General features: G+C 37.8%; 6 protein-coding genes and 1 long non-coding RNA gene across 12 annotated transcripts; 2 read left to right on the top strand and 5 right to left on the bottom strand.

Annotated features, from left to right (window-relative positions):
- Positions 1-95: 95 nt before the first annotated feature.
- LOC111465347 (UBP1-associated proteins 1C) lies at positions 96-2,500 on the bottom strand. Its single transcript, XM_023109673.1, has 6 exons — positions 2,310-2,500; positions 1,992-2,066; positions 1,627-1,757; positions 900-1,362; positions 468-581; positions 96-340 (listed from the first exon to the last, which is right to left on the bottom strand). The coding sequence occupies exons 1-6, from the start codon at positions 2,394-2,396 to the stop codon at positions 278-280; spliced, it is 933 nt and encodes a 310-aa protein (XP_022965441.1). The 5' UTR covers positions 2,397-2,500; the 3' UTR covers positions 96-277.
- Positions 2,501-3,306: 806 nt separating this feature from the next.
- Positions 3,307-6,165, bottom strand: LOC111465768 (PHD finger protein ALFIN-LIKE 4-like). 2 transcript variants are annotated; one of them, XM_023110272.1, is made up of 6 exons: positions 6,065-6,165; positions 5,798-5,924; positions 5,594-5,626; positions 4,889-5,117; positions 4,337-4,472; positions 3,307-3,839 (listed from the first exon to the last, which is right to left on the bottom strand). In XM_023110272.1, exons 2-6 carry the CDS (start codon positions 5,892-5,894, stop codon positions 3,576-3,578), a joined length of 759 nt encoding a protein of 252 aa, XP_022966040.1. In that variant the 5' UTR covers positions 5,895-5,924; positions 6,065-6,165; the 3' UTR covers positions 3,307-3,575. The 2 variants fall into 2 exon arrangements, with proteins under 2 accessions (XP_022966040.1, XP_022966039.1); XM_023110271.1 differs by having other exon boundaries at positions 5,798-6,165.
- A 406-nt stretch (positions 6,166-6,571) lies between these two features.
- LOC111465401 (nuclear transcription factor Y subunit A-3-like) lies at positions 6,572-11,188 on the bottom strand. 4 transcript variants are annotated; one of them, XM_023109756.1, is made up of 7 exons: positions 10,874-11,188; positions 9,530-9,585; positions 8,943-9,266; positions 8,396-8,508; positions 8,242-8,325; positions 7,970-8,167; positions 6,572-7,188 (listed from the first exon to the last, which is right to left on the bottom strand). In XM_023109756.1, exons 3-7 carry the CDS (start codon positions 9,247-9,249, stop codon positions 6,856-6,858), a joined length of 1,035 nt encoding a protein of 344 aa, XP_022965524.1. In that variant the 5' UTR covers positions 9,250-9,266; positions 9,530-9,585; positions 10,874-11,188; the 3' UTR covers positions 6,572-6,855. The 4 variants fall into 4 exon arrangements, with proteins under 4 accessions (XP_022965524.1, XP_022965523.1, XP_022965522.1 ...); XM_023109755.1 differs by having other exon boundaries at positions 9,530-9,563; XM_023109754.1 differs by lacking the exon at positions 9,530-9,585 and having other exon boundaries at positions 8,943-9,264.
- A 920-nt stretch (positions 11,189-12,108) lies between these two features.
- Positions 12,109-15,837, top strand: LOC111465400 (protein Brevis radix-like 4). Of its 2 annotated transcripts, none has more exons than XM_023109752.1 (5): positions 12,109-12,486; positions 12,593-12,972; positions 14,311-14,446; positions 14,567-14,964; positions 15,471-15,837. In XM_023109752.1, the coding sequence occupies exons 1-5, from the start codon at positions 12,364-12,366 to the stop codon at positions 15,547-15,549; spliced, it is 1,116 nt and encodes a 371-aa protein (XP_022965520.1). In that variant the 5' UTR covers positions 12,109-12,363; the 3' UTR covers positions 15,550-15,837. The 2 variants fall into 2 exon arrangements, with proteins under 2 accessions (XP_022965520.1, XP_022965521.1); XM_023109753.1 differs by lacking the exon at positions 15,471-15,837 and adding an exon at positions 15,046-15,451 and having other exon boundaries at positions 14,567-15,003.
- Positions 15,615-17,706, bottom strand: LOC111465406. Its single transcript, XR_002714197.1, has 2 exons — positions 17,505-17,706; positions 15,615-16,057 (listed from the first exon to the last, which is right to left on the bottom strand). It is a non-coding gene; the product is annotated as an uncharacterized LOC111465406 (long non-coding RNA).
- Positions 17,707-17,887: 181 nt separating this feature from the next.
- On the top strand, positions 17,888-18,570 carry LOC111465405. The gene has a single exon (XM_023109762.1). It carries the CDS (start codon positions 18,024-18,026, stop codon positions 18,393-18,395), a length of 372 nt encoding a protein of 123 aa, XP_022965530.1. The 5' UTR covers positions 17,888-18,023; the 3' UTR covers positions 18,396-18,570.
- A 1,734-nt stretch (positions 18,571-20,304) lies between these two features.
- On the bottom strand, positions 20,305-23,391 carry LOC111465403 (40S ribosomal protein S3-2-like). The gene is made up of 6 exons (XM_023109760.1): positions 23,239-23,391; positions 22,979-23,126; positions 22,670-22,841; positions 20,968-21,022; positions 20,748-20,879; positions 20,305-20,650 (listed from the first exon to the last, which is right to left on the bottom strand). Exons 1-6 carry the CDS (start codon positions 23,266-23,268, stop codon positions 20,450-20,452), a joined length of 738 nt encoding a protein of 245 aa, XP_022965528.1. The 5' UTR covers positions 23,269-23,391; the 3' UTR covers positions 20,305-20,449.
- Positions 23,392-24,952: the final 1,561 nt, after the last annotated feature.

Genomic DNA, 24,952 nt, shown 5'->3' with positions numbered 1-24,952 from the left:
TCACTTGAAAACTACAATAATAACATATATGTATCCTATGAATGTGTACTCACAAAAATAATAATATAAAACCACATAACATGTAGTATCCTATGAGTGTTGGAGATTGGATCCCAAAATGACTGAATATTTCATTAACTCATTGATAAAACAAGTCATCTACATCTCCTCCAATGATGAAGTAAACTTATAATAAACGTCTAAAAATCACTAGACAAAAATGGGCAAGCAAATGCAGCAGAATTTGATTTGCAATGCTACAGAAATGGCGTTTCGTTCAAGCTTTAGCTGCTAGCCGAACATATTTCTTCTCAACGGCAAATTTTGAACTTGAATTAATCTGGCAGTCACAGGTAACATCATTAGGAAATGGAATGATGCTCGAAAGTATCGAAGTTCAACCGTCCTTCCAAAAACTCATAAATAGACAATAAATGATTTAGAAAATATAGATCAGAAGAGCAAACCTTTTGCTCGAGCATCTCAACAAGTTTAGTTTCATCTCCTGTGTCACCGGATTCGCGAATAGACTTGAGAGTAAGTTTTCTTAGTTTTGATATCTTGAGAACACCGTCAGGACTCTGTCGTATATACCCAACAAAAAAAAAAACAGTAGTATGTTAAAAAAAATGACAGCAAGAAGAGGAATATTACTGATGCAAAAAGGTGGTATTTCGCTTCTTCCTAAGGGCTACACTATAGCAATACTGCTGTTATCAATAGAATCGGTCGTTATAAGAATAATTGATTAACATATCTTCACCACAGCGACCATTCCATCAAAGAAATATTTTAAGAAAAACTTAGATAATCAAGAATACTTGTATGAAACAAATTATCATTGACCATCACAAGAATGACAAGAAATATGTAAATAAGAAAATTGCACAAAAACGTACAGATTTCAAAATTGATGTTATCAGCTTCTTCCACTTGATCTTCTTTTCTTTCAGAGATTTGGACACTGTGATCTCATCCTTTATTGGCTTAATCTCGGCTTTGGTAGCCTGAATAACCTCCCCATTACCTCTATTTGGGTCATCGTCTTTAGTCTTTTCTGTCGAACCATCATCAAGTTTCCTCTTTTTCTTTGTATGTGAAGTACCATTATCTGATTCCAAGTGTCCAAGTTCACTTTCAGCTTTAAGCTGATCTTTCAATTTTTCTGCTCCAACATGTCCATTTTCAACTACGTCATCTTTGGGAGTTTCTTCAACTGCAGGCATTTTATCCGAAACAGCTTCCTCCTCCGTCTGATTTTGTTTATTCGCTGCATGAAACCCACGGGCTTTTCCTTTGTGCTTCTTTCCTTCTGCATGAAGCAGCAAAGTCTGTTTACTAGTTGCCTTGGTATTGCAAAGACTGCAAAAAAACACATGATACATAGTGTACATGCACAAAAATCGACTTAGAATGAGGTAGCCAATCTCAATAAATCATCATTACATATTTCAAGCGCTCTCTAATTTTAACAACCATTGAAATATTAACTCTTTAAGCAAAAAAATTATGTCCATTAATCTAGAATATGTTTATCCACCAACAATTAACATTTCATATCAATAGGTACGTAGGCTCATATGCAACAAGTAGTAATATGCTTAACAGAACAATAAATAAAGATACCTGCAGAACCAAGGAGGGCGATTGGACAATCCAACGAGAATATCAAAATCAGGTTGCTGTTTTGAATCCTTGTTGGACTTCGGGGTGGTGACATTAATGGCTGCCCCTTGCCCCTTTGGACCATATTTTTCCTGCAAGAAGTAGGCAAAACTTGTAACAAGAAAAACAACACCGATGACCTGCTGAAGCTACAGCAGCAATGTACGTGGATTTTGTATGGAACCAACTATGATCAGTACTAACGGGCTACCAAACAAATCTTTTACAAAAGTAATTTTCATAAGCACATATAGGATCGACTAGTAGTTCGAAGCAATTCGATTTTAACCAGTAGAATAACAGGAGTATAGATAATAGATTCTAACCGCTTCAGTAATACATTGAGTATGGCCTTGTACGCTTTCCTGCCCAAAGGTTTGTCCACAATCGATGCAAGACAGCTACAGGAAATTATAGAAACGAATAAGACGAAAACAAAGAAAAAAATATTAAAAACAAAACATTAAGACGAAATCAAAATGCGCCCCAAATCATCTCCATGGTAGAATTCTATGAATCAAACTTCCAACTTATACATTGTTGAAGGGGAAAACCGGAGAAAACGCATTTTCCCTTCAGAGTCACTTCTGGAAAAATGCATATTATCCGATTCCCGTTTCTTCGAGGAAAGAGAAAATCGAAACCTTGGTAGCGGAACACGTTCTGAAGTGATTCGGCAACTTGGGTTTCTTGAGGTTGTCTCCGCAGTCTTCGCACTGAAACCACACCATATTTGCTCTCTACCAAGCCCGTAGTGATAAAGGCGGATTGTGATTTGTGAGATACAGCAGCGACAACGAGTTCCGTCTAGGGTTTTTAGTTTGGACTATTTCAGAAAAAGGGGTTTATAAATTTGCTACAAATAAACCAAACTTAAATTATTATTATTATTATTATTATTATTATTATTATTACTTTAAATTACATTTCCTTATAAGAAAAAAATAGTACTAAGTACTGTAAATTTTTTACTTTTAGCTATAAATTACATTTCTATATATTTTAATCTTAATTCTAATTTGTCTCATATGAATTATAGTTAGCTACCACAAACCATATTAATTTGTTTAACCTTGAATTGCATCTTAACTACAATTCTAACGTCAAACCAAACTTCATTTTTTGACATAAAATTCACAACCAAATATTGCAAATAGTTTCAATCCAATATTTTGAGACAATTAATTCACAATTCACGCACACATTTGTTTTGCCAAAAAAAAAAAAAATAGAAATAACGGACGGAAGATTTGTTCTTATTTACACTATGGACATTTCTGTCGAAACATTGTATGCAAACAACCACCGCAGTCAAAACATTGGCTACAAACATAATTTAACTGCTGAACACAACTTTTTTATGGGAACCCTCCATTTTTATTAAAATAATCAATAATCTTTAAAAATACTACATTTTGTTATGATTGAAATTGTTTGAGATGAAAAACTTAATGGAGTAGAAGCTACCCATGTAGGCCAAATGTATCCCCAAAATATATCTAGTTATATCTAGACAAACTAATGATGATCTAAGCACATCTGAATGTTCATGCAAATACACTCACTCTATTCTTAGCAATTTTCATATAAGAGCCTAAGGGTGGAAAAAAGGAAACGAACTACCTTGTTAAGCCATCGACCAGAAGAAAAGCTACTGGCATGATGGAACAGGGCGTAGCAGATCAGGAACATTAAAAAAGATAATGGAACAGGTTCGTACATAGAGTACAATCCATGTATCCCAGTTTGGAATTACATAGAAAACATTTTAATAACCTATAGACTACCTGGATAAACAGGGTTCCAAGCTAACGCATTTAGTACATACCCTCCTCTGGGAACATGGATTAACGTTGACTACAAGCTAGCTTAATCCAACATGAACAAAATTAAGAAGGTACCCACCATTATCAGGGCCGTGCTCGCTTATTGCTGCACGAGGGGCATTTGTATTGCTTGATATGTTCGGCTCTTGCAGGAGTGATCTTCACACACTTCCCGTGGAACCACTTCTCACATAGGTCGCAACATATCCAGAACTCGTCCGATGCATAGTTTTCCCCGCACGCCCCGCATAAGGTCTCCCCGTGCTCCTCCTCCTCTTCCTCGTCTAGTAGTCCCTCATCCTCTTCTTTTGCTAAACCCTTCGACAATTTGCTTGCCTCAGATCCTCGCTGGTAACCATGTTAATGTTAAAAGAAAAACAAGTTAAACAAATATAATATGGTCAAAAGATCATATATACAATGAAAACCGACTGGAAATATAGAGTTGCAGATAAATTCCATCATGAGTAGTCAAGAACAAAGTTGTCAAAAGGAATAACACCAACATCAGATGTGCACATGGTGGTGGTTCAGGAATCCCAAAAATTTTACAACTCTTTCCTTTGTAAGTTTTTCTTACAGTCTGTTTTCTGTATTTGAAAAAGAGAACAATTGCATAGGGTCAAAAATGTTGAGGATTGTTAGGAGGTAGTCCCACATTGATAACTTAGGGAACGATCCTGAATTTATAAGTAAGGAATACATCTTCTAACAAAGAAATATCTGATTACACTAAAGTTCAAATTCTTGAGAAATTGTTAAAAAAATCTTAGATCAATCTAAACCCAACTAAGTGTTCATCGAATGAGAATGAAAAAGAAACAAGACACTAAAATTTGGTTTACCCCTTTTGAGCCTGTCTTGGATTTGTTGCTGCTGTTATTTGAAACTAACGACTTGTCTTTTCCCTGTTTCTTCACACCTCCCGTCACGACCTCAAAGATTGTGGGCATATCATTTATCATTGTAAAAAGTCGTTTCCTGGATCATGAGTCAAATTCTAAAAGTTAGCAAATAATGGCACCCACAAGAGATAGAGTACATAAATTATGAGTCTATTTTCCCACCCACCTAAGTTTCTTTGATAATTTTATAAGAGAAATAAACGCTTTTACATATAAAACATAAGTGCCCATCAGTCAATCTCCATATTGTGCAATCTTCAAAGAACAGGTGGAAACACAATTAATAAAGAGATGTGCCAGCATCAGTGACATCAGTGTAGTGCTCTGCACATCTAATCATTCTGTTTCTCTTTTTCTTTTTTAAATATCAGTGACAATTTTGTATTTTCAAGACACAAACCATACACGTCATTGAACTATGGTGCTGCCGTGCAGCAGCACAGCAGCAACGGCCAGCAAATTTAGCTCATAAATGGTAAGGGGAAGAAGTACCTGTCAGACTTATCAAAGCCAAATCTAGCACCAAAATAGAAAGCCACAGCTAGAAGCCATGCGTCACTATGAACGGCAACAAGGGACAGCCAATCCTTTTCTTGCATCCCATCTCTAGCAAAGTTAATACCCAATGCTGGTTCCGGAAGCTCTGGAGGTACTTCCTCAGCAGGCAAATTAACTTCCCACAGTTCATTAGGGAACCCATATAGGCAGAGGTTTTCCTTCTCTGAAATTGATTATCAGTAGTGTAAATAATTGCAAAGCTCAACACAGTCCGTAAAAGCAGAAATGGCTTCATCGAGTACTTGAGTGCTATTAGAAAAAAAGTAAATGCTTCCACTCCGAAAGCAATTATATTACTATTCAAATACTAGAAGGAATTGGGTTCCCAATAACTATCGCATTATGTTTTGAAGGTCTACACAGAAGAAGGCATGGAGAAAAGTAATGTCACCAACTTCATTCTCAAGAAACAAACAGTGACTAAAGTTCCATGAACAATTAATTCCTACATGCAAGCTAGATGAAAACAAAAACAAAAGTTGGTGAATCCAAACAAGAACAATTAATTCACGAGTGAAAGAGAATGCGCCACAGAGAAGATTTCAAAAGAAAATTCGTGACTCTCAAATCGCAATCACAAGTGAAAGAAAACCCTCAATTTACGCAAAAGAGGAAGAACACAGAGAAGGGAGGTCAGACCAGGGTCGCACTGCTGATAAAATTCTTCAACATCTGCAAAAAAAAAAAAAATGGCAAGAGGAGAAGAGTAGTTAATTACAAGGCTCCCCTCAGAAAACTAATCAGAAATGTACGAAAGCCTATCTTATCTAATACTCTAAAAGTTGAAAACATAAAGCGAGAAATAGACAAGGCGGAAAAGGAAAAACAGAGATTGAACAAGACCGGTGGTGAGAGCTCTAATCATTCCGGCACGACGGCCCTTAAAGTCCCTGAAAACCTCTTCCACAGTCCGAGGATTGTAAGCCGCTCCTCTATCCATGTTTGCTTGAATCCAGAGCCCCTTACAAAGCTTGAATTCGAGAAAAGAAGAATCAAACAGCAAGAAATGGGTGCGGAAATGGAAATAAGAAGAAATGGAGAGCGAAAAGCAGCAGAACAAAGGGCAAGAAAGCCACTCGTGCAATGGATAGCTATGGAGAAGAAAGGCACCGAGAAACGAAAATCAAACGCCCAAAAAGATTCAGAAGCAGAAGGAGAGTGTTCTTCTTGCAGTTGAGATTTTGAAGATTGGGCTGCTCTTTCTGTTTAACAGGAGAGGGAACAAAAAAAGAAAAAATAATAATAAAATAGAATAAATAGTTAATAATTCCATTTTAGCTTTTGTAAACAGTAGGGGCAAAGATAGAATGCAATAGGGCGCCCTGGGATTTCTTGAACATCCAATGACGTGGCAGGGGATGATTGGATAGCGGATTTAAATGGATTTTTAAATTTGATTTTTATGGAGAAAAATGCCGCCAAGTCAAAACGACAGTAAATAAAGCCATTTGTTGTTCTGACCGATAGAGATCACATGGCAATACCAATATCTCCAACTTTTCGTACACGTCATGATTTAACGTCACCAACGCTCCCCACGGCGGAGGACCGTCGGAGCCGTCGCCGGCCGGTGACCTGTCTTTGGAAACAAGCGACAAATTATCCAGAAGAAGCAACTAAATGGAAACAGGAATATCTATATTTCAAACTAATAATAATAAATGCAGCTCAAATAGGTTTTGGTCTATTCCATTGTGGTCCGCTTCTAAAAATTTGGGTTGTGGTGTTCTAAGCATGAGCAAATTATTGAAGTCCATTAATGGCGGCTGTCTCTACCCACTCCAAACTAACTAAGATGACAAAGCATAAATAAGTAACAAAGCCAAGGATGATTTGCCGGTCTAATTGAATCATGTGGAGGCTTCTGGTGGTCTGATCTTCTTCCACCTCCCCGTTTTTCACTAGACAACTGATGCATGGTTCCGCGCTCCATCGTGCACAAAGCCACCACTGGAAGAGACGGCGGAGAACTGACTGTCTGACCATGTCCGACCAAACATTACTGAGCCACTAGAGATGCTTGTGGTCTCAGAGCAAGTTGCAGTCATGGTGCCAGGGTCACCAGTTTCGGAGCTACAGGTATTGAAGTCTGGTGTATCTTTCCGTTGGCACCAATCGGTCGGAGGAGGAGTTATATGGTTGGGTGGCTGGTCTTTTTTTGCGCTGAGAAAGCGTCCACCAGATCCCCTCACTCTGTTCACTGCATGACGATGTCGGGACTCGTGAAGATATGGCTGCAATGAACAGATAATTTGAGCATAAAAGTGAAATGATGTCGTTGTCTAATAGAAAAGTGAAAGATTAGTTCATATAAACACTATGAACAAATAGAACAGTGTTAAGTGGGGTGCTGTTATCAAACATGAAGCAGAAAATGTAATACATAATCAAGGGCATGTGATATCCCAAGTTGGTTGGGGAGGATAACAAAACACCCTTTATAAGGGTGTGGAAACCTTTTCCTAGCAGACACGTTTTAAAAACCGTGAGGAGCAGCTCGAAAAGAAAGTCCAAAGAGGACAATATCTCCTAGCAATGGGCTTGGGCCGTTACAAATGATACCAGAGTTAGACACCGGACGATGTGCCAGCGAGGAGACTGTTCCCCGAAGGGGGTAGACACGAGACGGTGTGCCAGTAAGGACACTGGGCCTCAAAGAGGAGTGGATTTAGTGGGGGTCCCAAGAACAAATGCCGACAAGGACGCTCGGCCCCCTGAAGGGAGATGGATTGTGATATTCCGCCTTGGTTAGGGAGAGAACAAAACACCCTTCATAAGGGTGTGGAAAGCCCAAAGAGGACAATATCTGCTAGCGGTGGGCTTGGGCCATTACACATGCCAACTTAAGAAGTCCGAGAAACATTTACTTTCTATTTCAAAATTATTACGCTCAAGTTCTTCTCATCCTATATTTAAGTCCCACGGATTCCATCGGAATTGATTGTCTATAGGAAGTGTTCAAAATCAACAGAAAGAAGGAATCAAATTCAAATGGAGCTCGGTGGATAGAGATACCTTTCGATTTCTTATGACTTTATTTTGAGCCTCGAGCTTTGCTCGAGACTTCCTTCTTCTAATGATTCCATGGTATTGTTTTGCATTGACATAGATCAGCCCATCTTCAGCGAGACCATGCGGTAAGGGGACTCGTGCAGGTGTACTTCCAACAACATTGGAATTTACTTGAGCTTGAGTCTGATCAGAATCATGTAATTGACATCAATCAAGGACCAGATAAGTTCAAAGGATGAGATGAAACAAGATAACTAACAACAAAAAAAACTTACATTACTAGCCATCTGACCATAGGCATTGCAGAATAGCCCTCCATATGAAGGATCTACGTATGGATATGGATACGGCACTCGAGCCTAAAATTGAGAGACAAATTAGTGTAGCAGCAAATAAGAAGCACAAATCAAATAACACTGTTTAACCTACCATTAAATGGCTGCTATCAACTTGGGGAGGATTGAACATATATTCAGGGTTGCTAAACAAAATAACTGGTTTCATCTGATTCTCTACGCTCTCGCCATAATTTTCATCTAAACCTGAATCAGAAAGACTTAATAAAGGTTAGATAACCTAAAGCCCATCCGAAACGTTGAAAACGTGTAAAAGATAAGTAGGGCAAAAAACTTTTACTGCTGCAGACATCCTTAACCAATCTAATATCGTTCGGTATCTGTATAAATAGAATAGAATGCATTTGAGGAATGCATAAAATTCGTATTCATTAGCCCTTCAGCAGTTCAGCTACTGTCAGACTCTAAGGGTGCCACAGGGGTTAAAGTTTCATGCCTTAGCAAGTCATTAGTACAGTGATAGTATTGGAGCTTCCACAGCATTTTACCTAGTCGACCATATATTCCTCTTTTCTCAATTTCTTGTTTTGTTAACCATGTCAAGGTGAGCCACACTACTACTAATCAAATAAACATTGAATGAAAAATAAATAACCCGTGGAACCCGAGGATGAAAGTACCAGACTCTGAAGAAATACATTGCTCTTGAGCATTTTGCACTTCCATAGCACGGACTTTATGAAGGGATTGACCCATTGAATAGGCTGTGGATGACTCCTGATCTCGTAACCGAAGGCCTGATTGTTCGTGGTGAGGTTGTGGGAGAGTTTCATTCTTTAGAGTTATATTATCAGACAAAGCCATTTGAATCTTCTGTTCATTTGAATTCCGCCAGGGCATAGAATCAACAGTATATGGAAACAATAAATGGACAGAGTTTTGATCAAGATTTTTCTGGGCAAAGTTCTCACGTGGAATGGCCATCATGTTTCTTCAGCGAGTCTGAAATCACGTATAAGGGCCAAACAAGGTGATAAAGCAATGTAAATGTTCTTCTCACCATACTAAGCTCAATTCAAAACACGATACACTTAAAAGTATGTCAATATGGTAAGAAAATATGTGGTACAAAACATGCACACTAGAAGATAAGGTGCTAAAGAAAGGGAAAACCAACTAACAAGTAGAATCAAAATTTAAGACAAAATGGCATTTTCACTTAATTTTCTTAATAATCTTTCAAGTACTACATAGTTTGATAAGTAATTTCATTCGAACGTAATTGTAAGCTACCAAAGTTGCTAAATTCAAATAAGAAAAACACTATAATATTGTCAACTTTACTTGTAAAGGAAAAATGAGTATACATTGGTACAAGACTACGATAGCAATCTCGTTCATCAAAGAAAAGGATCTTTTGATCAACAGCAAACATTTCACATGAAATTACAGGCAAGCAATCAAATACGAGAAACTTACCAGCATGAATATAGAATCATACACATCTTTAAGACACTCCATTATAATGCCCTACAAATTCTTCATTTGTTTGTTTCATTATTTATGGTTGATCTAACATCACCATTGTACAAATAACCAATAACATCATATGTCACTAACTTGAATAACCCGTAGTTGCAACAGGTCTAAATCTACCGTGTATCTAAAAATCAACTACATTATGGGAAAAACAAGGAGTTCCAAACCTTTAGGAGGTTTATATAATAAGCAGACAAGGGAAAGCATGAAAACAGGTAAGCTAGAGAGTGTAATAAAGCACCAATCAGCTAGTAACATTCATTAAAAATGGAGAAAGATCCACATAATAATACTTGCTGTAAATATCTGGCCATGAAAATTACTTAAAATTCAGAAGTCCATGATTCACCAAATCTTGAAAGAAAAGAGTGTTATGAATAATGGCTCTGCACGATAGTATGATATTATCCACTTTGAGCCTAAGCTCTCATGATTTTGCTTTGAGATTCCCCAAAAGGCCTCGTACCAATGAAGATATATTCATTACTTATAAATCCATGATCATTACCTAAATTATCCAACCCCATGATCATTCCCTAAATTATCCAACCCCATGATCATTCCCTAAATTATCCAACGTGGACTCCCTGCCAACTATCCTCAATAAAGAGAACACCCATAAAAGAAAAGAAAACGTTAAGACAACATCAGGCGAAGCTATGAAGTCTAGAAATGATTATCAAAGCCCCATTCAGAGTAAGAAAGGGGGAAATGCTCGATAGAAATGGAAACTGCATTAATATAAGCCAAATCCATAACCGGAACTGAGAAAGCGAAATGCTCAGTACAATTTAAGAAAACAGCAAGAGGACAAGAGTTTCATGCTTAAATCAAACAACAACATCCCTGCCATCACAAAACAAGCACCGCCCTGATCTCAAACTCCACATGCATTCAATAATGAGCAATCAACAAAGCTCCACAAAGATTCTAAACCCCAAAAATGGAGAATCCAATCCAATCCAATCCAATCCATCACAAGCAATACCGACAAGAACAAAAAGCAGCAGCAAAAACAGAGGAAATGGGGAAGACGATGAAAGAAAACAGCAGCGGTAGTAATAAAAGAAACCTGAAAAGCAGTTTGCCGAGAAGTTAAGCAGCAAAGAAGAAAGGTGTTGGGAAGTTGTGGAGCATGTCTCCTTTCACGACGACGCCCGCCACTTGGGGTTTCTTCTCTCGAGAGTCAGAAACCAGCACTCAGAGTCCGTCCGTACAGTTTTCTCACGGGTTTAAGCTGTGAAAAACGAAACTGAGGAAGGGGCGACTGAAAGACACGAGAAGCGCAATGGGAGTGGGCAGTGGGTGATTTTTCTCTCTTCACACCCACCACCACACGGGTCCTCCGATGCCTCGTATATTTGGCCCCCACTTTCACGTCCAAACGCGGCCTTACTCCATCTTCTGCCCTTATTCACTCTCGCTCCCAGCCGCCGTTAGCTGTGTAAGCTACGCCCACCCGCACTCATTTGCTTTCTCCCCCACCTTTACCTTATTTGCATGCCCCCCTACACGTTGCTTTCCCATATCCGCACGTGCTTCCCACGCTCCACCTCCCGCGTGAGCCGCATTATAATATTTGCCACTTCTGTTCGCTGTAATTTCGAAATTGCCCCTTCTTCCCACCTGTTCCCGAGATGAATAAAGTCCAGAAAACGACACCAGTTAGCTCGCTACTCCTTAATTTCCAAAATGCCACTGGAATCTCAACTCAATACACCTTATGAGATTTTTATTTTTTTTCCCTCTCTCTATATATTTTTTTAATAATAATAAATAATGCAATAATGCAATAATTCATTTTGTAAACACGTTTTGTACCAAACTTTAGAAACAATAATTAATTATTTCTTATGATAATGTTCTCTTTGAGATAATCACATTTCTTAGGGCATTTCCAACTTGAATTAGAGTAAAAAAATGTTTAACTTATAACCTAATTTTACACCCTTCAAATATTAAAAGGAAAATAATATATTGTTTAAAATTAAAAAACAAAAAAACAAAACATGAGTATAATATATATTTTTTTTTTTAAGCTAGTAATTTAGTTGGGCTGGAATGAAATGGGCTGGGCTTAAGTCTGGGCTTGGTCGTTAATTCTGAGAAGCCGAGGTTACCCAAAAGTAGAAATACAGCGGCCGCACAAGAGCAACCGGTATATAGCCGGTAGCAGGTAAGGTCGATGGGACATTGAAGACATATCATAATTGCAATTGCCCGGCAACCAACAATTTGTTTCACACTCATTTGCGCTCCTTTTCAATTCCCGCCGGAGCAACACTCTGTTTCCATTTCCGTTTTCTTCTTCTCTGTTCTAAAAATTCCTTCGAGTATTAAATATGGTTTTTACAGGGAATCACTGGTGCTTCGTCTATGCTTGGATTGAATCAGTCTGACGGCGGAAAACAGCGGCGTCTTATGTTCATCGCGTCAAAATTGAACCACAACAGTTGATCCATAATTTTAGAGGAGAAAGTAGAGATTCTAGTCTCCATCATCTTGTTCTTTTAGAAACTTGTTCGAAATTGGGGTACTGGAGAAGTGCTGCGAGAGGTGAAAATGCTGACATGCATAGCTCGTTCTAAGAAACTCGGAGATGGCTCATTGAGTCAAATTGAAGAACCGGACTCATTCAATGGACCTGGAAACAAGCAACAATCTGTCAAATCTCTGACAGGTCAGGTACTATGAGATCAAATTCTTTCTCTCCTAGTTACCAATTTCATGTTCTCGTGACAGGAATGCGGGCATTTATGTTTTACATTCCTTGCTTGTTCATTGTTTTTAGCTTAGAGACATGGCGTTAAAAGCCTCAGGATCGTACCGAACTTGCAACCCTTGCGCAGGGCCGATACCGCCGAGTCGACTCAAGAACTGCAACTCACAGCCGGACGCCGACTCGGACCGGATCAAGTGGGCTTACAAGAGGAGCGGGAGCTTAAGCTCGACGAAAACGAGGACATGGGGGAAGGAAATGGAAGCGAGGCTGAAGGGGATTTCAAGCGGAGAAGGAACCCCGAATTCAGTGAGTGGGCGCCGAGTTGACCCAGTTGTTTACGTTGAGGAAAAGGAACCAAAGGAGTGGGTGGCCCAGGTGGAACCCGGTGTGTTAATCACATTCGTTTCGCTTCCTCGTGGAGGGAATGATCTGAAACGGATACGTTTCAGGTACGCTCTATACTCATCCATATCAACGGCACAGATTTTCTTTGTTTGGGTCTATTTAATTCCTTCCCTGTTTGACTATAATCATATACCGTATTTCAGGGATTCGCCACCATCTTTTTCCACTTTTTAATTAGCAATACCAGGCCCTCTTAGTGGGTCATTTACTGGGATTTATTTTTTGGGTTTATTTGTCCTTCTGGAGTTTCTCTATCTCTTTGGTGTTAGGATGGTTAGGAAGGGCTAATTTAAGGAACCATCATTATGGTTTACAAGGAATAAACACGGTCTCAGAGATCTTTTGGGGAAGCTCAAAACAAAGTCACGAGAGCTTATGCAGCATCATTCATTCGTAATTCCTAAGATTAAAAAGGAGGAGGAAATAAAAAAATTCAGACGCGGCGTTCAAACATAGGGTGGAGTAATTTCCGTTGGAACAGCATTGGGTAGGTGGGGTCAGATTTTGATCAGTAAGGATCACGCCTTCTCATGAAAAGCAATCAAGAAAAAGTCCAAAAGTAGAACTCAATTTGATGGTGGTGGGGTAGCTTTCTTCCCAGTTTTTGTCTTTGTGTCGGGGAAGTCATCTCTTTGTTGTCAAGAATTCTTCACGCCCACCCTGATTCTCCTGGATTTGTCTTCTCCTAAATTGAGTTTCGCCACTATGCCTGGACACAAATACACCCCACATGCCACACAAAACTTACTACCTTACGAAAACGAACCAGGAGGGAGGGCGACCTTATTCTTCAATGGGGACAAGACAAGACTTGGGGAGTAATTGTGTATACTGTTGGTCTCTGCTACATGTGGGACCTCACTCCTTCTTCCACCCCAAATAAATGAATACTCTGTTGTGTGTTTCATCTGTAACCATTTGGACCCTCTGCGCATTGATTTAAACCACGTGACACCAACTAGACCATCCTATCCTATCATATTGGCTTGCTCTGTTAGCGAAATAAAGTTCGAGGGGTTTGGATCTAGTCTTCATAGCTCTTGGGTTGGGTACACAGTCAATATTGACACCTCGAGAACTACTTTATTCAAAGCATTAAAGTGTTCACATTCCCTTTTTCCCCTTTTTATTAGTTATTTTTTTACTAAAGGAAATTGGGTTCCTCTTTGAGAATTTTCATGATTAGCAGCACTTGGGTGGGTTGGGTAAAAAGTTGTTGTGAGGGATGAGAACAATATTCCTTGCTATGTTCTTATCTTGTTAGCTATGCAAGAAAACAAAAGGAGAGGTAGTTGATTTGGTTTCATCTTTCAGTAATTGATTCTCTGGTTAGTATCTCTATCTAGAGTTTGATTATTGTTTTGATAACCATCTTTGATTAGTCGGGACGTGTTCAATAAATGGCAAGCTCAGAGATGGTGGGCCGAAAACTATGATAAAGTTATGGAACTATACAATGTCCAGAGGTTCGACCGCCAAGCTTTTCCTCTTCCTACCCCACCGAGATCTGAGGATGAGGTAACCTTCAATATAATTATAGAAAGAGGATGAAGTTCTGAGTGTTAAATTTGTTTTGTTCATATTATCTATGTTGCTATATCCTATTGATGAGGCTCCCCTTTCCCCCCAAAACAACAGAGCTCAAAAATTGAATCTATAGAGAACAGCCCTGTGACACCTCCACTAACCACAGAACGCTTGCCTCGCAATCTCTACCGTCCTACCGGAGCTGGGGCGAGCTATTCATCCTCAGATTCACTTGAATATCAGCCAATGCAGTATCGCCAGTACCAAGATTCAGGTCTGACCTCTACTCCGAAACTCTCTAGCATCAGCGGTGCCAAGATGGAAACATCTTCCATTGATGCATCCATGAGAAGCAGTTCATCTAGGGATGCGGATCGTTCAGGAGAGCTATCCATCAGCAATGCTAGTGATCTTGAGTCTGAATGGGTTGAACAGGATGAACCAGGGGTTTATATTACAATCAGAGCATTGCCTGGCGGCAAAAGGGAACTCAGAAGAGTCAGATTCAGGTATGAAGATACTACATAATCTTGATTTGGAAGTAGTTAACGAACGTTGCTTTCAGAAAGTCTTCCAAACATCGACTAAATATCATGAAGTTAATATTGCCACCCAGTATATTTTTCTTGAGTATAGATCCAAAATCAATCAAAAGCCAATTATTATATATCATGGTCATTAAGATCTCTTTCTGCCTATTTATGAGGTGATATAATGCTATAGTCATAAAAGTTACTCATTCCTCTGCCCTAGATAACACTTTTAGATATCCTGTAAATCTGTTCAAATGTTCTTTGTCTTATGGGTTGCTATGGCTCTATGGTCCCTCCAGCTAGTCTTACTTTCATGCTCTTGTATGTTTGGAGATAATTTAAACTAAAGGTAGTCCTAGGCCAGGTGACCCACAGGCTTTCTAGCAGCGTTCATTATGTCGGGGAATAGCATGATTTGTTGTATTCAAGTTCATTTTCGTAAGCCAGAATTCTTATTGTCAAGTCCATTTTGAATTTTGTAGCCGGGAAAAGTTCGGGGAGATGCATGCAAAAGTGTGGTGGGAAGAGAATCGAGCCAGGATACACGAGCAATACTTGTGAGGGAAGCAGTGAAGAAAGTTGGCAAGGGGTGTTTTTTTTAAGTTTGAAAGAGGCGGTACTTCGCAAAATCTACGACCATTGCCATGCTAGTGAGAAGTCTCGCGTATAGAGATTATGATGTTTGGGGGTATACATATACATGTGAAACCAAGTCACGATATGCCGATGTTAGATTTTAATTTTTTAATAACTTTTTCGTTTTTTCCTTGCCTATGTACTGTAGTATGGTGGATGAAAAACTATAATTCCTAATGTGTTAATATCAATGGAAGAGATTCAAACGTTCGGGGATTTCCTCCCTCTCTCAATTCAAGTATGAAGTACAATCTCTGTTAGTTTTAGAAAAAATAGAAACCTTGAACCTGAACTTATTTGAATGTTTGTGGAGTGGCATGAAAGAAACAGCCTACGGGCTACGATTTAAGCAGAGGCACAAAGCATCAATCCTTTTGTATCTCCAGTGAATGAGGCTGTTCATAGAGATTGCCTGCCCAAGTTATCAATTTTGCTGCAAAATCATGGCCATGATGTGGTTAATTGAATGAGTTTGATTAAGTTTAGTGTTTTGAAACAAGGGAAAGTGAGAAAAAGGGGAAATTCCTGTTGCATTTGTAATATACAGATAATGGAGATGGAGGAAAACAGGGGAGTTACAGACATGCTACTATTCTTACAATGATTTGAGAAGGGAATGTTTTCCCATGTGAACAAAACAAATATGGATTATGTTTGGCTTCGCAGAAACTTAAAGGAGCAGCAACTGGCTGTTATGCTGTAAAGTGAAAGAAAGAAAAGAGAATTATGGGGAGGAAATGAAGGAAGAGATCATTTGGGAGACAAAAGGGAGAGTTATAATTAAGGAATCTGATGAGAAAAAATAATTGCAGGATCAGACAGACTGAAGAGTTCTTGATACGGGAATGAAGTGGACAGCAGAGCGGAGGAAGAAGAAGAGACTGTGGAGGACAAATGTTAGTGGAGACTGAGAAGTGCTTCTCAACAACCGACAACATGGAAGAACTATGAGAGAATGAGAAAGCTTTCAATATCGAAACTGGCACAAAACAGGCACGTAATGGGAACCTGTGGACTGGCAGCCTACTTTATCTTTGTCTTATATAAGTTCAAGAAAAATAGAGGACTGGAAGAACCAAATGCGCACCACTGGGTTTTTAGACCTTGGCCCGATAGCCCGCTTAAGTCCACCTAGGTGAATACTGGCCCAGTTCCAAAAATCCGTCCAAACAAGCCACTAAAAGTCTGTATTAGACAAAAAAAAAAAAAAAAAAAAAAAAAAAAAAAAAAAAAAAAAAAAAAAAAAAAAAAAAAAAAAAAAAAAAAAAAAAAAAAAAAAAAAAAAAAAAAAAAAAAAAAAAAAAAAAAAAAAAAAAAAAAAAAAAAAAAAAAAAAAAAAAAAAAAAAAAAAAAAAAAAAAAAAAAAAAAAAAAAAAAAAAAAAAAAAAAAAAAAAAAAAAAAAAAAAAAAAAAAAAAAAAAAAAAAAAAAAAAAAAAAAAAAAAAAAAAAAAAAAAAAAAAAAAAAAAAAAAAAAAAAAAAAAAAAAAAAAAAAAAAAAAAAAAAAAAAAAAAAAAAAAAAAAAAAAAAAAAAAAAAAAAAAAAAAAAAAAAAAAAAAAAAAAAAAAAAAAAAAAAATTCTGTAACAACCCAAAGTCTAAGTCCAAGTCCACTATTAATGGATATTGTCTTTTTCGGGCTTTCCCTTCAAGACTTTAAAAGACATCAGCTAGGAAAAAGTGTTTCGTTCTCCTTCCCAACCAACGTGGGATATCACAATTTCCCTACTCTGCTCTGCTGAATTGAGAGCGTGTCTATGGCCTCATCTAACCCATATTGGCTCCACATCACTTCATTATTTAATGAAAGTGATGTCACTTTCTCCTAGTCTACACACTTATCTAATAGCGAACAATAAATAATAAGCAAATTTGAATGTACCTCATGCTCTTTGGATTCATTGAAGCCAGTAATGTACTGCAGTTTTCCATAACCAGCACAGCTATAGAAGTAGCCGCAACCCTACAGAACAAGCATGAAACTTGAGCCAATCTTCAAATTCCTGTGTTAAATGGGCATAGAACACAAGTTAAACGAAATTTTAGTCCACAAATCCTAATTAACTAACAAGTTAATGCTGAATGTAAAGTATACCACAATGCTTTTGAGAAAAATATAACAATAAGAGTAGGATATTGCGGCAACGTCTTGCAAACCAATTCCTGGAAGGTGATTGGACCAACAAGATAATCTTATCGTCAATTTCAAGTGCAAAACTTGCCACATGGGACAGAGGCACAGAAACTAAGTCCACATGATATCTTAAATTTGGACCGCTAACTCTTTCAACCTTCCACCACCTCTATCTATCCTCACTTTATTTCCTCAAATCAATTCAGGAAGAGACCTAAATAAAAGCTGCTTCAATCCAGCTTGAAAGAGAAGGCAAGAGAGAATCAGATGGCTTCAACTTCCGCAGTTTCAATGGCTATGCCAATTACTAATGCGACCCAGAAGAGAGTGAGGAGCACCGAGGCCTTCGCTAAGGCATTGCCTTTGAGGCCTTCCAACAAGCCAATTGCTGCATCAAAATCCAGCAGCGCCAAGTTCCAAGTGCAGGCTTCTTTGAAGGAGAAGGCAATTGCTGGACTGGCTGCAACTGCACTGACGGCCTCCATGGTGCTTCCTGAGGTGGCTGAAGCTGCAGGAGCTGGAGTTACTCCTTCTCTCAAGAATTTCTTGCTCAGTATTGCCGCCGGTGGAGTAGTTGTCACTGCTATCTTGGGTGCAATTATCGGTGTCTCCAATTTTGACCCCGTAAAGCGGACCTGAGTCTCGGAGGATGACCTTCGACCAATTATATTATCATTTTCCATTCTTCGTCCCTCATGTTCCATTGTCTGTAGTGGTTGTTTCTGTGTTATGTGTGTAATATGCGGCTCCTGCTGTAAATTCACCACAAACTATATAACATATTGAATCTAAAGTTTCCATTTGCTCAAAAGAATTTGTTTTAACCGGAAATGTAGACCACTTTTGCTTTATCTTCTTGATGTGCCCGAAGCCCACCACGGCATTCAACCTACAATGCCATACTGAACATAGTTTCCCATCACTCAACAATATGTCAGTAACCTGGCTATAGCCTAACCATTCTTGACAAACTGAAGCTATAAATTTTGTACACTTTTCACATCAAAGGATCAATATGCCATACTACCATATTTTTCACCGCTAGCAGATATTGTCTTTTTTGGGCTTTTCCTTTCGGGCTTCTCCTCAAGGCGTCGGCTAGGAAAAGGTTTCCACACCCTTATAAATGATGTTTCGTTCTCCTCCTCAACCAAGGTAGGATATCACAATCCCAATACTCCTCATTATCATTAATTTTGAGCCTGGACAGAAATTGATCAAAAATTTTACTTCTGATCATTTCACCAAACTCGATAACGTCCTGCTCTTCATACTTCAACATGTACAACTCCTTGGCTGAAACACCTAGAATCTCTTCACCAGACTCCTGGAAGGCTGTCACCCATGTCAAACCAGTATGGTCTTGGATTTGGGCATGAAGAAGATATCTGTAATCACAACTCCTCTACACTCTTGCCAGATGCATCCTTCAAATTATTAACTCTTCTTTGAATTTCCATACCATTTTTCCTCAACACAGGAATTGATGGATTGGTAGATGTTATAATACCAATAGCATCCAGAATAGAGTTGGTTTCAGCACTCTCAATTTCACAGATAAGTCTGAAAGAAAACTGTTGTCTTGGACATTTTACAAGTAAACTTGGTTTATAAAGCAACGTCGGAATGGAATGGGAATCTAGATACTATAATTAACATGATCACGAGGGCATATCCCATAAAGCAGCACTATTTATACAGCTAACAACGGGACTTTTTCTCATGATGTGTACATGAACACAGATTTTTAACAGATTGCCACTAAACTCAAACCAAACAGTACAAAGGAAGTCAGTGATTAAGATTTAATAACCTTAGTCGGTAATTAATGCATTCATCTAGCATTTCAAACAAGAACGTAAACTGACAATAAAACCTTTTTCCACATGATGTGATCATATACGCAGATTTTAACAAGACAAAATAAGAGAACAACCATCCGTCGGCACTAACGGCATCGGAGATCAAGAGGCTGTACCTCTCCTGCGCGTTACCGATCATCTTGACATCTAGGATCTGTGCACCAGAAGCTTGAAATTAACGTCACCAGCGACAATTGCAGGAATCGCATTCGGTGGGGTGAAAATGCGACAGCAGGGGAGCTCGAGAGTGAATCGTGAAACGAAAGTAGAAGATCACCAAGAACCTAATGAAAACCGTAGGAAAATGGAAGAGGAAGCAAGATTTAGAAGCATTGCGAATGAATAGGGATAGCGATTAGGCATTGATGATGGAAATGAAGCGTAATTACAGAAAAAAATCGGAGTCTCTTGCCGATAATAGAAAGATGATAATCCACTCTCTTTCGTCGGAACCCTTCAGATTCCGGCGAGATGTGAGTTTATATATACGCGCGGGGATCTGATGGCGGCTTCTCGTTGATGTAATAAAATTATTGCAATTTTCATTAAAATAATAAAATCACGTTTTAATCTTTCAACTTCCGTTTATTCACAATTATCTTTTTCAGTAAATAATTCAAAATTTTGTAATTAGAATTCGTATTTTGATGGTAGCATGAAAATAAAAGAAAATAAAAACTTATAAATTAAAATCAAACAGGAGTCCAAAATAAATAATGATTAAGCAAAAAAAAATGTTACAAACTGTTGTTCACATGCATTATGTTTGATTATCAAAAAGAAGGCTCAAACCAAGAGAGATGAATATATCTAGATGAGAAGAAGCCTCTCTCAAGCTGCTACCACTACTTCTGGAACAACCTCAATATCAGCGCTCAAAACTGGTGGTGCTGCTGCTGCTGGTCTATGCACGATTTCTTCTTCCTCCTTGGGGGAATGGATTACCACAACATCAGGAAGAGGGGTGGTAGGGCCTTGCTTTCCCTTAGGATCCCAATCAAGCATGATCTTAACCTTGATCCCCAGAACTCCCTGAGACACCCAAAAACACACAATTAACATTATACTTCATCATATATAAACACACTCCCTGCTAGATTTATTATTATGAACTTGACTCGAACCTAACCTGTCTGAGAAGAACGTGTCTAACAGCTGAGTCGATATAATCTCTCACTGGTTGACCAGATGAAATCATATATCCATCTTTGAACTTCATAGACTTTGCACGCTGTGCCCTCAGTTTTCCACTAACAATCACCTGTGTGAATGTTAAGAATTAACGTGTCGACATTCCCGTATAAATTTTTTTCATATAGCGATAATAATAGATTGAGCTACAAGCTAACCTCGCATCCCTTTGCTCCACTTTCCATAACGAATCTCAAGACACCATAGCATGCCCTGATGGAAAAAGTACATACGTCAGCATGGGTCATATTATATTATGTATTCATCTTGATACTCTCACTTATAATAGCTCAGTCAAAAGATCAATAAAATGGCCCCATAGGCTCAAAAAATGAACTTTGAACTTGTTAAAACTATTAATAAAAGGGAACTTCGTAGGAAAGCTCCAGCCTTAAGGAAAGGACAAGCACATCCACAAGAACGCACAAACCACAAAGTTCATGTATCAAATTAAATAATAAGAAAAAAAACAATATGGATTTGCCCATTCTTCAAAGCTATAAAGTTTCCATGTGTATATGCTAATATATTACTAACTGCACTAACTCAGCATATTATTAATATTACTATCGAGATTCATAGTATGGAAGAAAAAAGTTCAAGGAAAAAGTTGACATACTAATGAAAACTTTGTTTTCACACAAGGCTGACTCAAGGCTACAAGTCAATTTCAAAAATAATTGAAGCCTGGACACAGTAGCATGTCAACATCTGGTAAGGCAGGACGTTAGCATTTTGGGCACATTTTTTCTGATGATTGTGTATACATTGATCTATTCAATACTTGAATACTTGAAAACGTGCAAATTCAACACCAAAAAAAAAAAAAAAAAAAGAGCTAGGCTAAATAAACCAAGTGTACATCACGTCACAATTTCTTTCTGCCTGTCAGATGGGGGTTTATGGTTGGGTTAAATTTTAGGTTTGGTCAGAATAAGATAAGCAATGGATTGGGAAATAAGCATAATAATGAGCTAGGCTAAATGTTTGTTCCCTCGTAATTATTTCAAGGAAGCAGAAAGACCCCTCCCAACTTTCCTAAAGATTCTATTATTCATCTCCCCTAAAGACCCCACAACACCGCACACACTCTAGCTTGCCACAAAAATTCCCAAGGAAGACATGTTTGCATGTCCAATGTCTAAAATTAAAGATAAAAATTAAAAGAAGGGACTTCTTTTCAATAGTTTGGATTGTCCCCTATTGGAAGCTCTGTCAAACGAAGTGCCCATGCTTCCTAGCTACTAATGATATTAAAAATAACCTTGTATGATATGTATTTAAGAAAGTGATAATTGATAGGTCTGATTTGTATGTACTTTCGTAAAAAACATTGTGCATTATATACATGATTGTATGTTTTTATGATTTGCATAGTTTACATTAAATAAAATTGAGGCTTACTCTTACTCTTCATCCATCGAAAACATTATAATAAGAAGAGACAGAAAAATCACAATTTGCAGAGAAAGAAGCCTAAAGATACCACCAAGCAGCAGCATGTCTCCTCCCTATGATTTCAGTGTGAAACAAAACGATTCCACAATAATTATCAAATGGAAGAGCTCAATTTATATTGTCACCATCCGACACAAAGTTGGCACCAAAATACCAATCTGCTTTGTAGATGACATACATAAGAACCCAGGAAAAAAAAAACAAGTCTTATGAAACTACAAGTCATATCTTAAATGTGATTATAGAATGATCAAAATACTACAGCTCGCAAGAAAATAAGGAATCAGTGATCTTTTTATTCTAACATTATCATAAAACATAGATCCATTTCTATGCCAAATCAATAACACACCAATAATAATAATGCTTCTAATAATTATGGGATAGAAAACAAAAAAGTACCTCCGCACTGCAAGGCCACCAAGTAGCTTGTAGCGAAGAGACTCAGCTTGGGCAATGGCACAAAGCCCTCTGTTGTTAACTTTCTCGGCGTAAAGCTCAACACTGTTCTCCGGAAACTTGAACCGCTTCTGCACAACCGAGGTGAGTTCCCTAATCCTCCTACCCTTTTCTCCTATTCAACACCAAATAAAATTTTCGAAGAAAATCACTAACGCGATATCGATGAGTGCTAATCTAAGACGTTTAATCCAATGAGGGAAGAAGGAAGTCTGTTTAATAAACTGAATTTCAAAATCAAAGTAAACTGACCGAGAACGTTTTGAGTGCGGGTGGCCCGGATGATGATCTCAGTGCGCATAGGAGTAACTCTAACCTCGACACCGGAGTATCCATCCTCAGCCAACTCTCTAGTCAAAACCTCGTTTAGCTCGGCAAAAAACACTCCATCGGCAACGAACTGAAACAAAATCGAAAACAAACCATAATCAACTCAAAACATTACAGAACAGAACAATTGTTGTAGAGATGGCGGGGAAATAAGTATAGATTAAGAAATCTCAAGGACTGACCTTTCTTTTCTTACTCATCTGGGTCGCCATTTTCAAAGAGAGATTGGAAAAAGAGATATAAATCCGCTCTTAAAAGATCGACGTTGTGAGAAGAGAAGGCTCTGTTCTTCGCGCGTTCCAGAGGTAAAAACGCTGCCGCCGCAGATTGAAATTTATACGGCTGATTCGGATCTAGGGCTTCCAAAATGAACGGTCGAGATTGGTTCTACGATTTCAGCACAAATAAACGCATCCTTGGTCTTGTACACAGCCCAACTATTAGGCCAACAGACCCATTAACGGCCATCGAAATCCAATAGGCCCAAATTTGCGCAATCGCATATTTATATTCCAAAATTGCCCTTTAATCTATCTCAGTTAAAATATTAAAATTTGGAGGTAACCAATAATTTATACATTTTTTAAAAATGAGAATATTTATTATTATTATTATTTGTACTTTAAGTGAGAATAATTATTGGAATAGATGATTAATTAATTATTAATTAGAACTAATTAAAACTAAAATTTTAATTTATTTATTTACTTATTTTGTATATCTATGAAATTATGAGTTTGTGATTAAAAAAAATGGTAAAAGAGTATGATCATAATAATGTCAAATTGTTATCTTTGTTTGAATAAAAGTTAAAAGTGGAAAAAGATGATAAATAAATAAATAAATAAATAAGAAGGTGAGGATAAGCATGGAGAAGCTGCGTTCCAAATCAAAGCTAAAAGTGAGAGTAGCTTTGGGTCCCCTCCTCTGTCGTGTTGTTGGGTGTCACTGTTTTACTTATAAGTCTCTTTCAATTTAAATTAATAATTATTATTTATTACAAATATATATATATATATTATTTATAAAATATCTAGAAAAATGAACCAATAGATCGGGTAGGATTCCTGATAAATTCTTTCCTATCAAAATCAAGAATTAGGAGTTAAATAGCTAAACTGCTCCAGGACTACTTATGAAAATTAGTAAATGTTAAATGACCAAAATGCCCCCAAGACTACTTATAAAAATTCGAAGTCTATACACTCTCATGCATAAAAACTTACTCCTAATAATTTAAACTAATTCTAATTATGCATAAAAAAAAAACTTACCCCCAATAATTTAAATTTACCTAATTATAAATAGAAACTTACTCCTTAATAATTTAAGGGGAGGAAATGTAGTCATACTTACTTTGAACGCTTTCTAAAAATTGAAAGTACGATGAAAGAGTCCGAGCGAATCAGCCAAAATTTTAGTCTTGAGCCATCAAAAAGTGCAAGTGCATTCTCTTACTAGCTCGAAGATGATTATACATCTACTTCCCACGTTCTGTGAATAATTAGCTCAAAGATGATTATTCATATGCTTCTCAGGTGAACAGCGGAGGAGGAATATCTAAATAAAACATTTAGGGAGGAATATCTAGAAAACCATCTAGAACACCGACATCGATTGTATTGTTGCGGTGGGTGTGGAGGAGAAAAGACCCTCCAAAGCTGCCATGATTCATTGAACCCTTTATGCTTTGGGGCTTTTGGACAGCATCTTGATTATTTATTTTTCTATTTTATTCATAGGAGAGCACCAAAAGGAGGTGTGTGTTCATGGGAGAGCACCCAATGGAGTACCTGCACACTCCCCTTCCTCCACACAAATTCATTTTAAAAATAGAATGAAAAACAAAAGACAGATCACCTCTCACTCACGCCAACAAAAATCCAAAATCTAAAT

Source organism: Cucurbita maxima, unplaced genomic scaffold (genome assembly GCF_002738345.1).
Source record: "Cucurbita maxima cultivar Rimu unplaced genomic scaffold, Cmax_1.0 Cma_Scf00029, whole genome shotgun sequence".
Classification (NCBI taxonomy): domain Eukaryota; kingdom Viridiplantae; phylum Streptophyta; class Magnoliopsida; order Cucurbitales; family Cucurbitaceae; genus Cucurbita; species Cucurbita maxima.
This window is presented reverse-complemented; position numbering and strand designations above follow the sequence as displayed.

Bases quoted from the DNA above. Each gene is read 5' to 3' on its own strand.
- LOC111465347 (XM_023109673.1), bottom strand. From the start codon at position 2,396: ATGGTGTGGTTTCAGTGCGAAGACTGCGGAGACAACCTCAAGAAACCC. The intron at 1,758-1,991 runs GTTAGAATCTAT...TACTTCTTGCAG, and splicing joins CTCAATGTATTACTGAAGCG to GAAAAATATGGTCCAAAGGG. The intron at 1,363-1,626 runs GTATCTTTATTT...GTTTTTTTGCAG, and splicing joins CGCCCTCCTTGGTTCTGCAG to TCTTTGCAATACCAAGGCAA.
- LOC111465768 (XM_023110271.1), bottom strand. From the start codon at position 5,894: ATGGATAGAGGAGCGGCTTACAATCCTCGGACTGTGGAAGAGGTTTTC. The intron at 5,627-5,797 runs GTCTTGTTCAAT...TTTTTTTTGCAG, and splicing joins GATTAGAGCTCTCACCACCG to ATGTTGAAGAATTTTATCAG. The intron at 5,118-5,593 runs GTCTGACCTCCC...AATCAATTTCAG, and splicing joins TTATCAGCAGTGCGACCCTG to AGAAGGAAAACCTCTGCCTA.
- LOC111465401 (XM_023109756.1), bottom strand. From the start codon at position 9,249: ATGATGGCCATTCCACGTGAGAACTTTGCCCAGAAAAATCTTGATCAA. The intron at 8,326-8,395 runs GTAGGTTAAACA...TCTCAATTTTAG, and splicing joins TTGATAGCAGCCATTTAATG to GCTCGAGTGCCGTATCCATA. The intron at 7,189-7,969 runs GTATCTCTATCC...TGTTCATTGCAG, and splicing joins AAGTCATAAGAAATCGAAAG to CCATATCTTCACGAGTCCCG.
- LOC111465400 (XM_023109752.1), top strand. From the start codon at position 12,364: ATGCTGACATGCATAGCTCGTTCTAAGAAACTCGGAGATGGCTCATTG. The intron at 12,487-12,592 runs GTACTATGAGAT...CATTGTTTTTAG, and splicing joins TCAAATCTCTGACAGGTCAG to CTTAGAGACATGGCGTTAAA. The intron at 12,973-14,310 runs GTACGCTCTATA...ATCTTTGATTAG, and splicing joins CTGAAACGGATACGTTTCAG to TCGGGACGTGTTCAATAAAT.
- LOC111465405 (XM_023109762.1), top strand. From the start codon at position 18,024: ATGGCTTCAACTTCCGCAGTTTCAATGGCTATGCCAATTACTAATGCG.
- LOC111465403 (XM_023109760.1), bottom strand. From the start codon at position 23,268: ATGGCGACCCAGATGAGTAAGAAAAGAAAG. The intron at 23,127-23,238 runs GTCAGTCCTTGA...ATTTTGTTTCAG, and splicing joins AGATGAGTAAGAAAAGAAAG to TTCGTTGCCGATGGAGTGTT. The intron at 22,842-22,978 runs GTCAGTTTACTT...GGTGTTGAATAG, and splicing joins CCGCACTCAAAACGTTCTCG to GAGAAAAGGGTAGGAGGATT.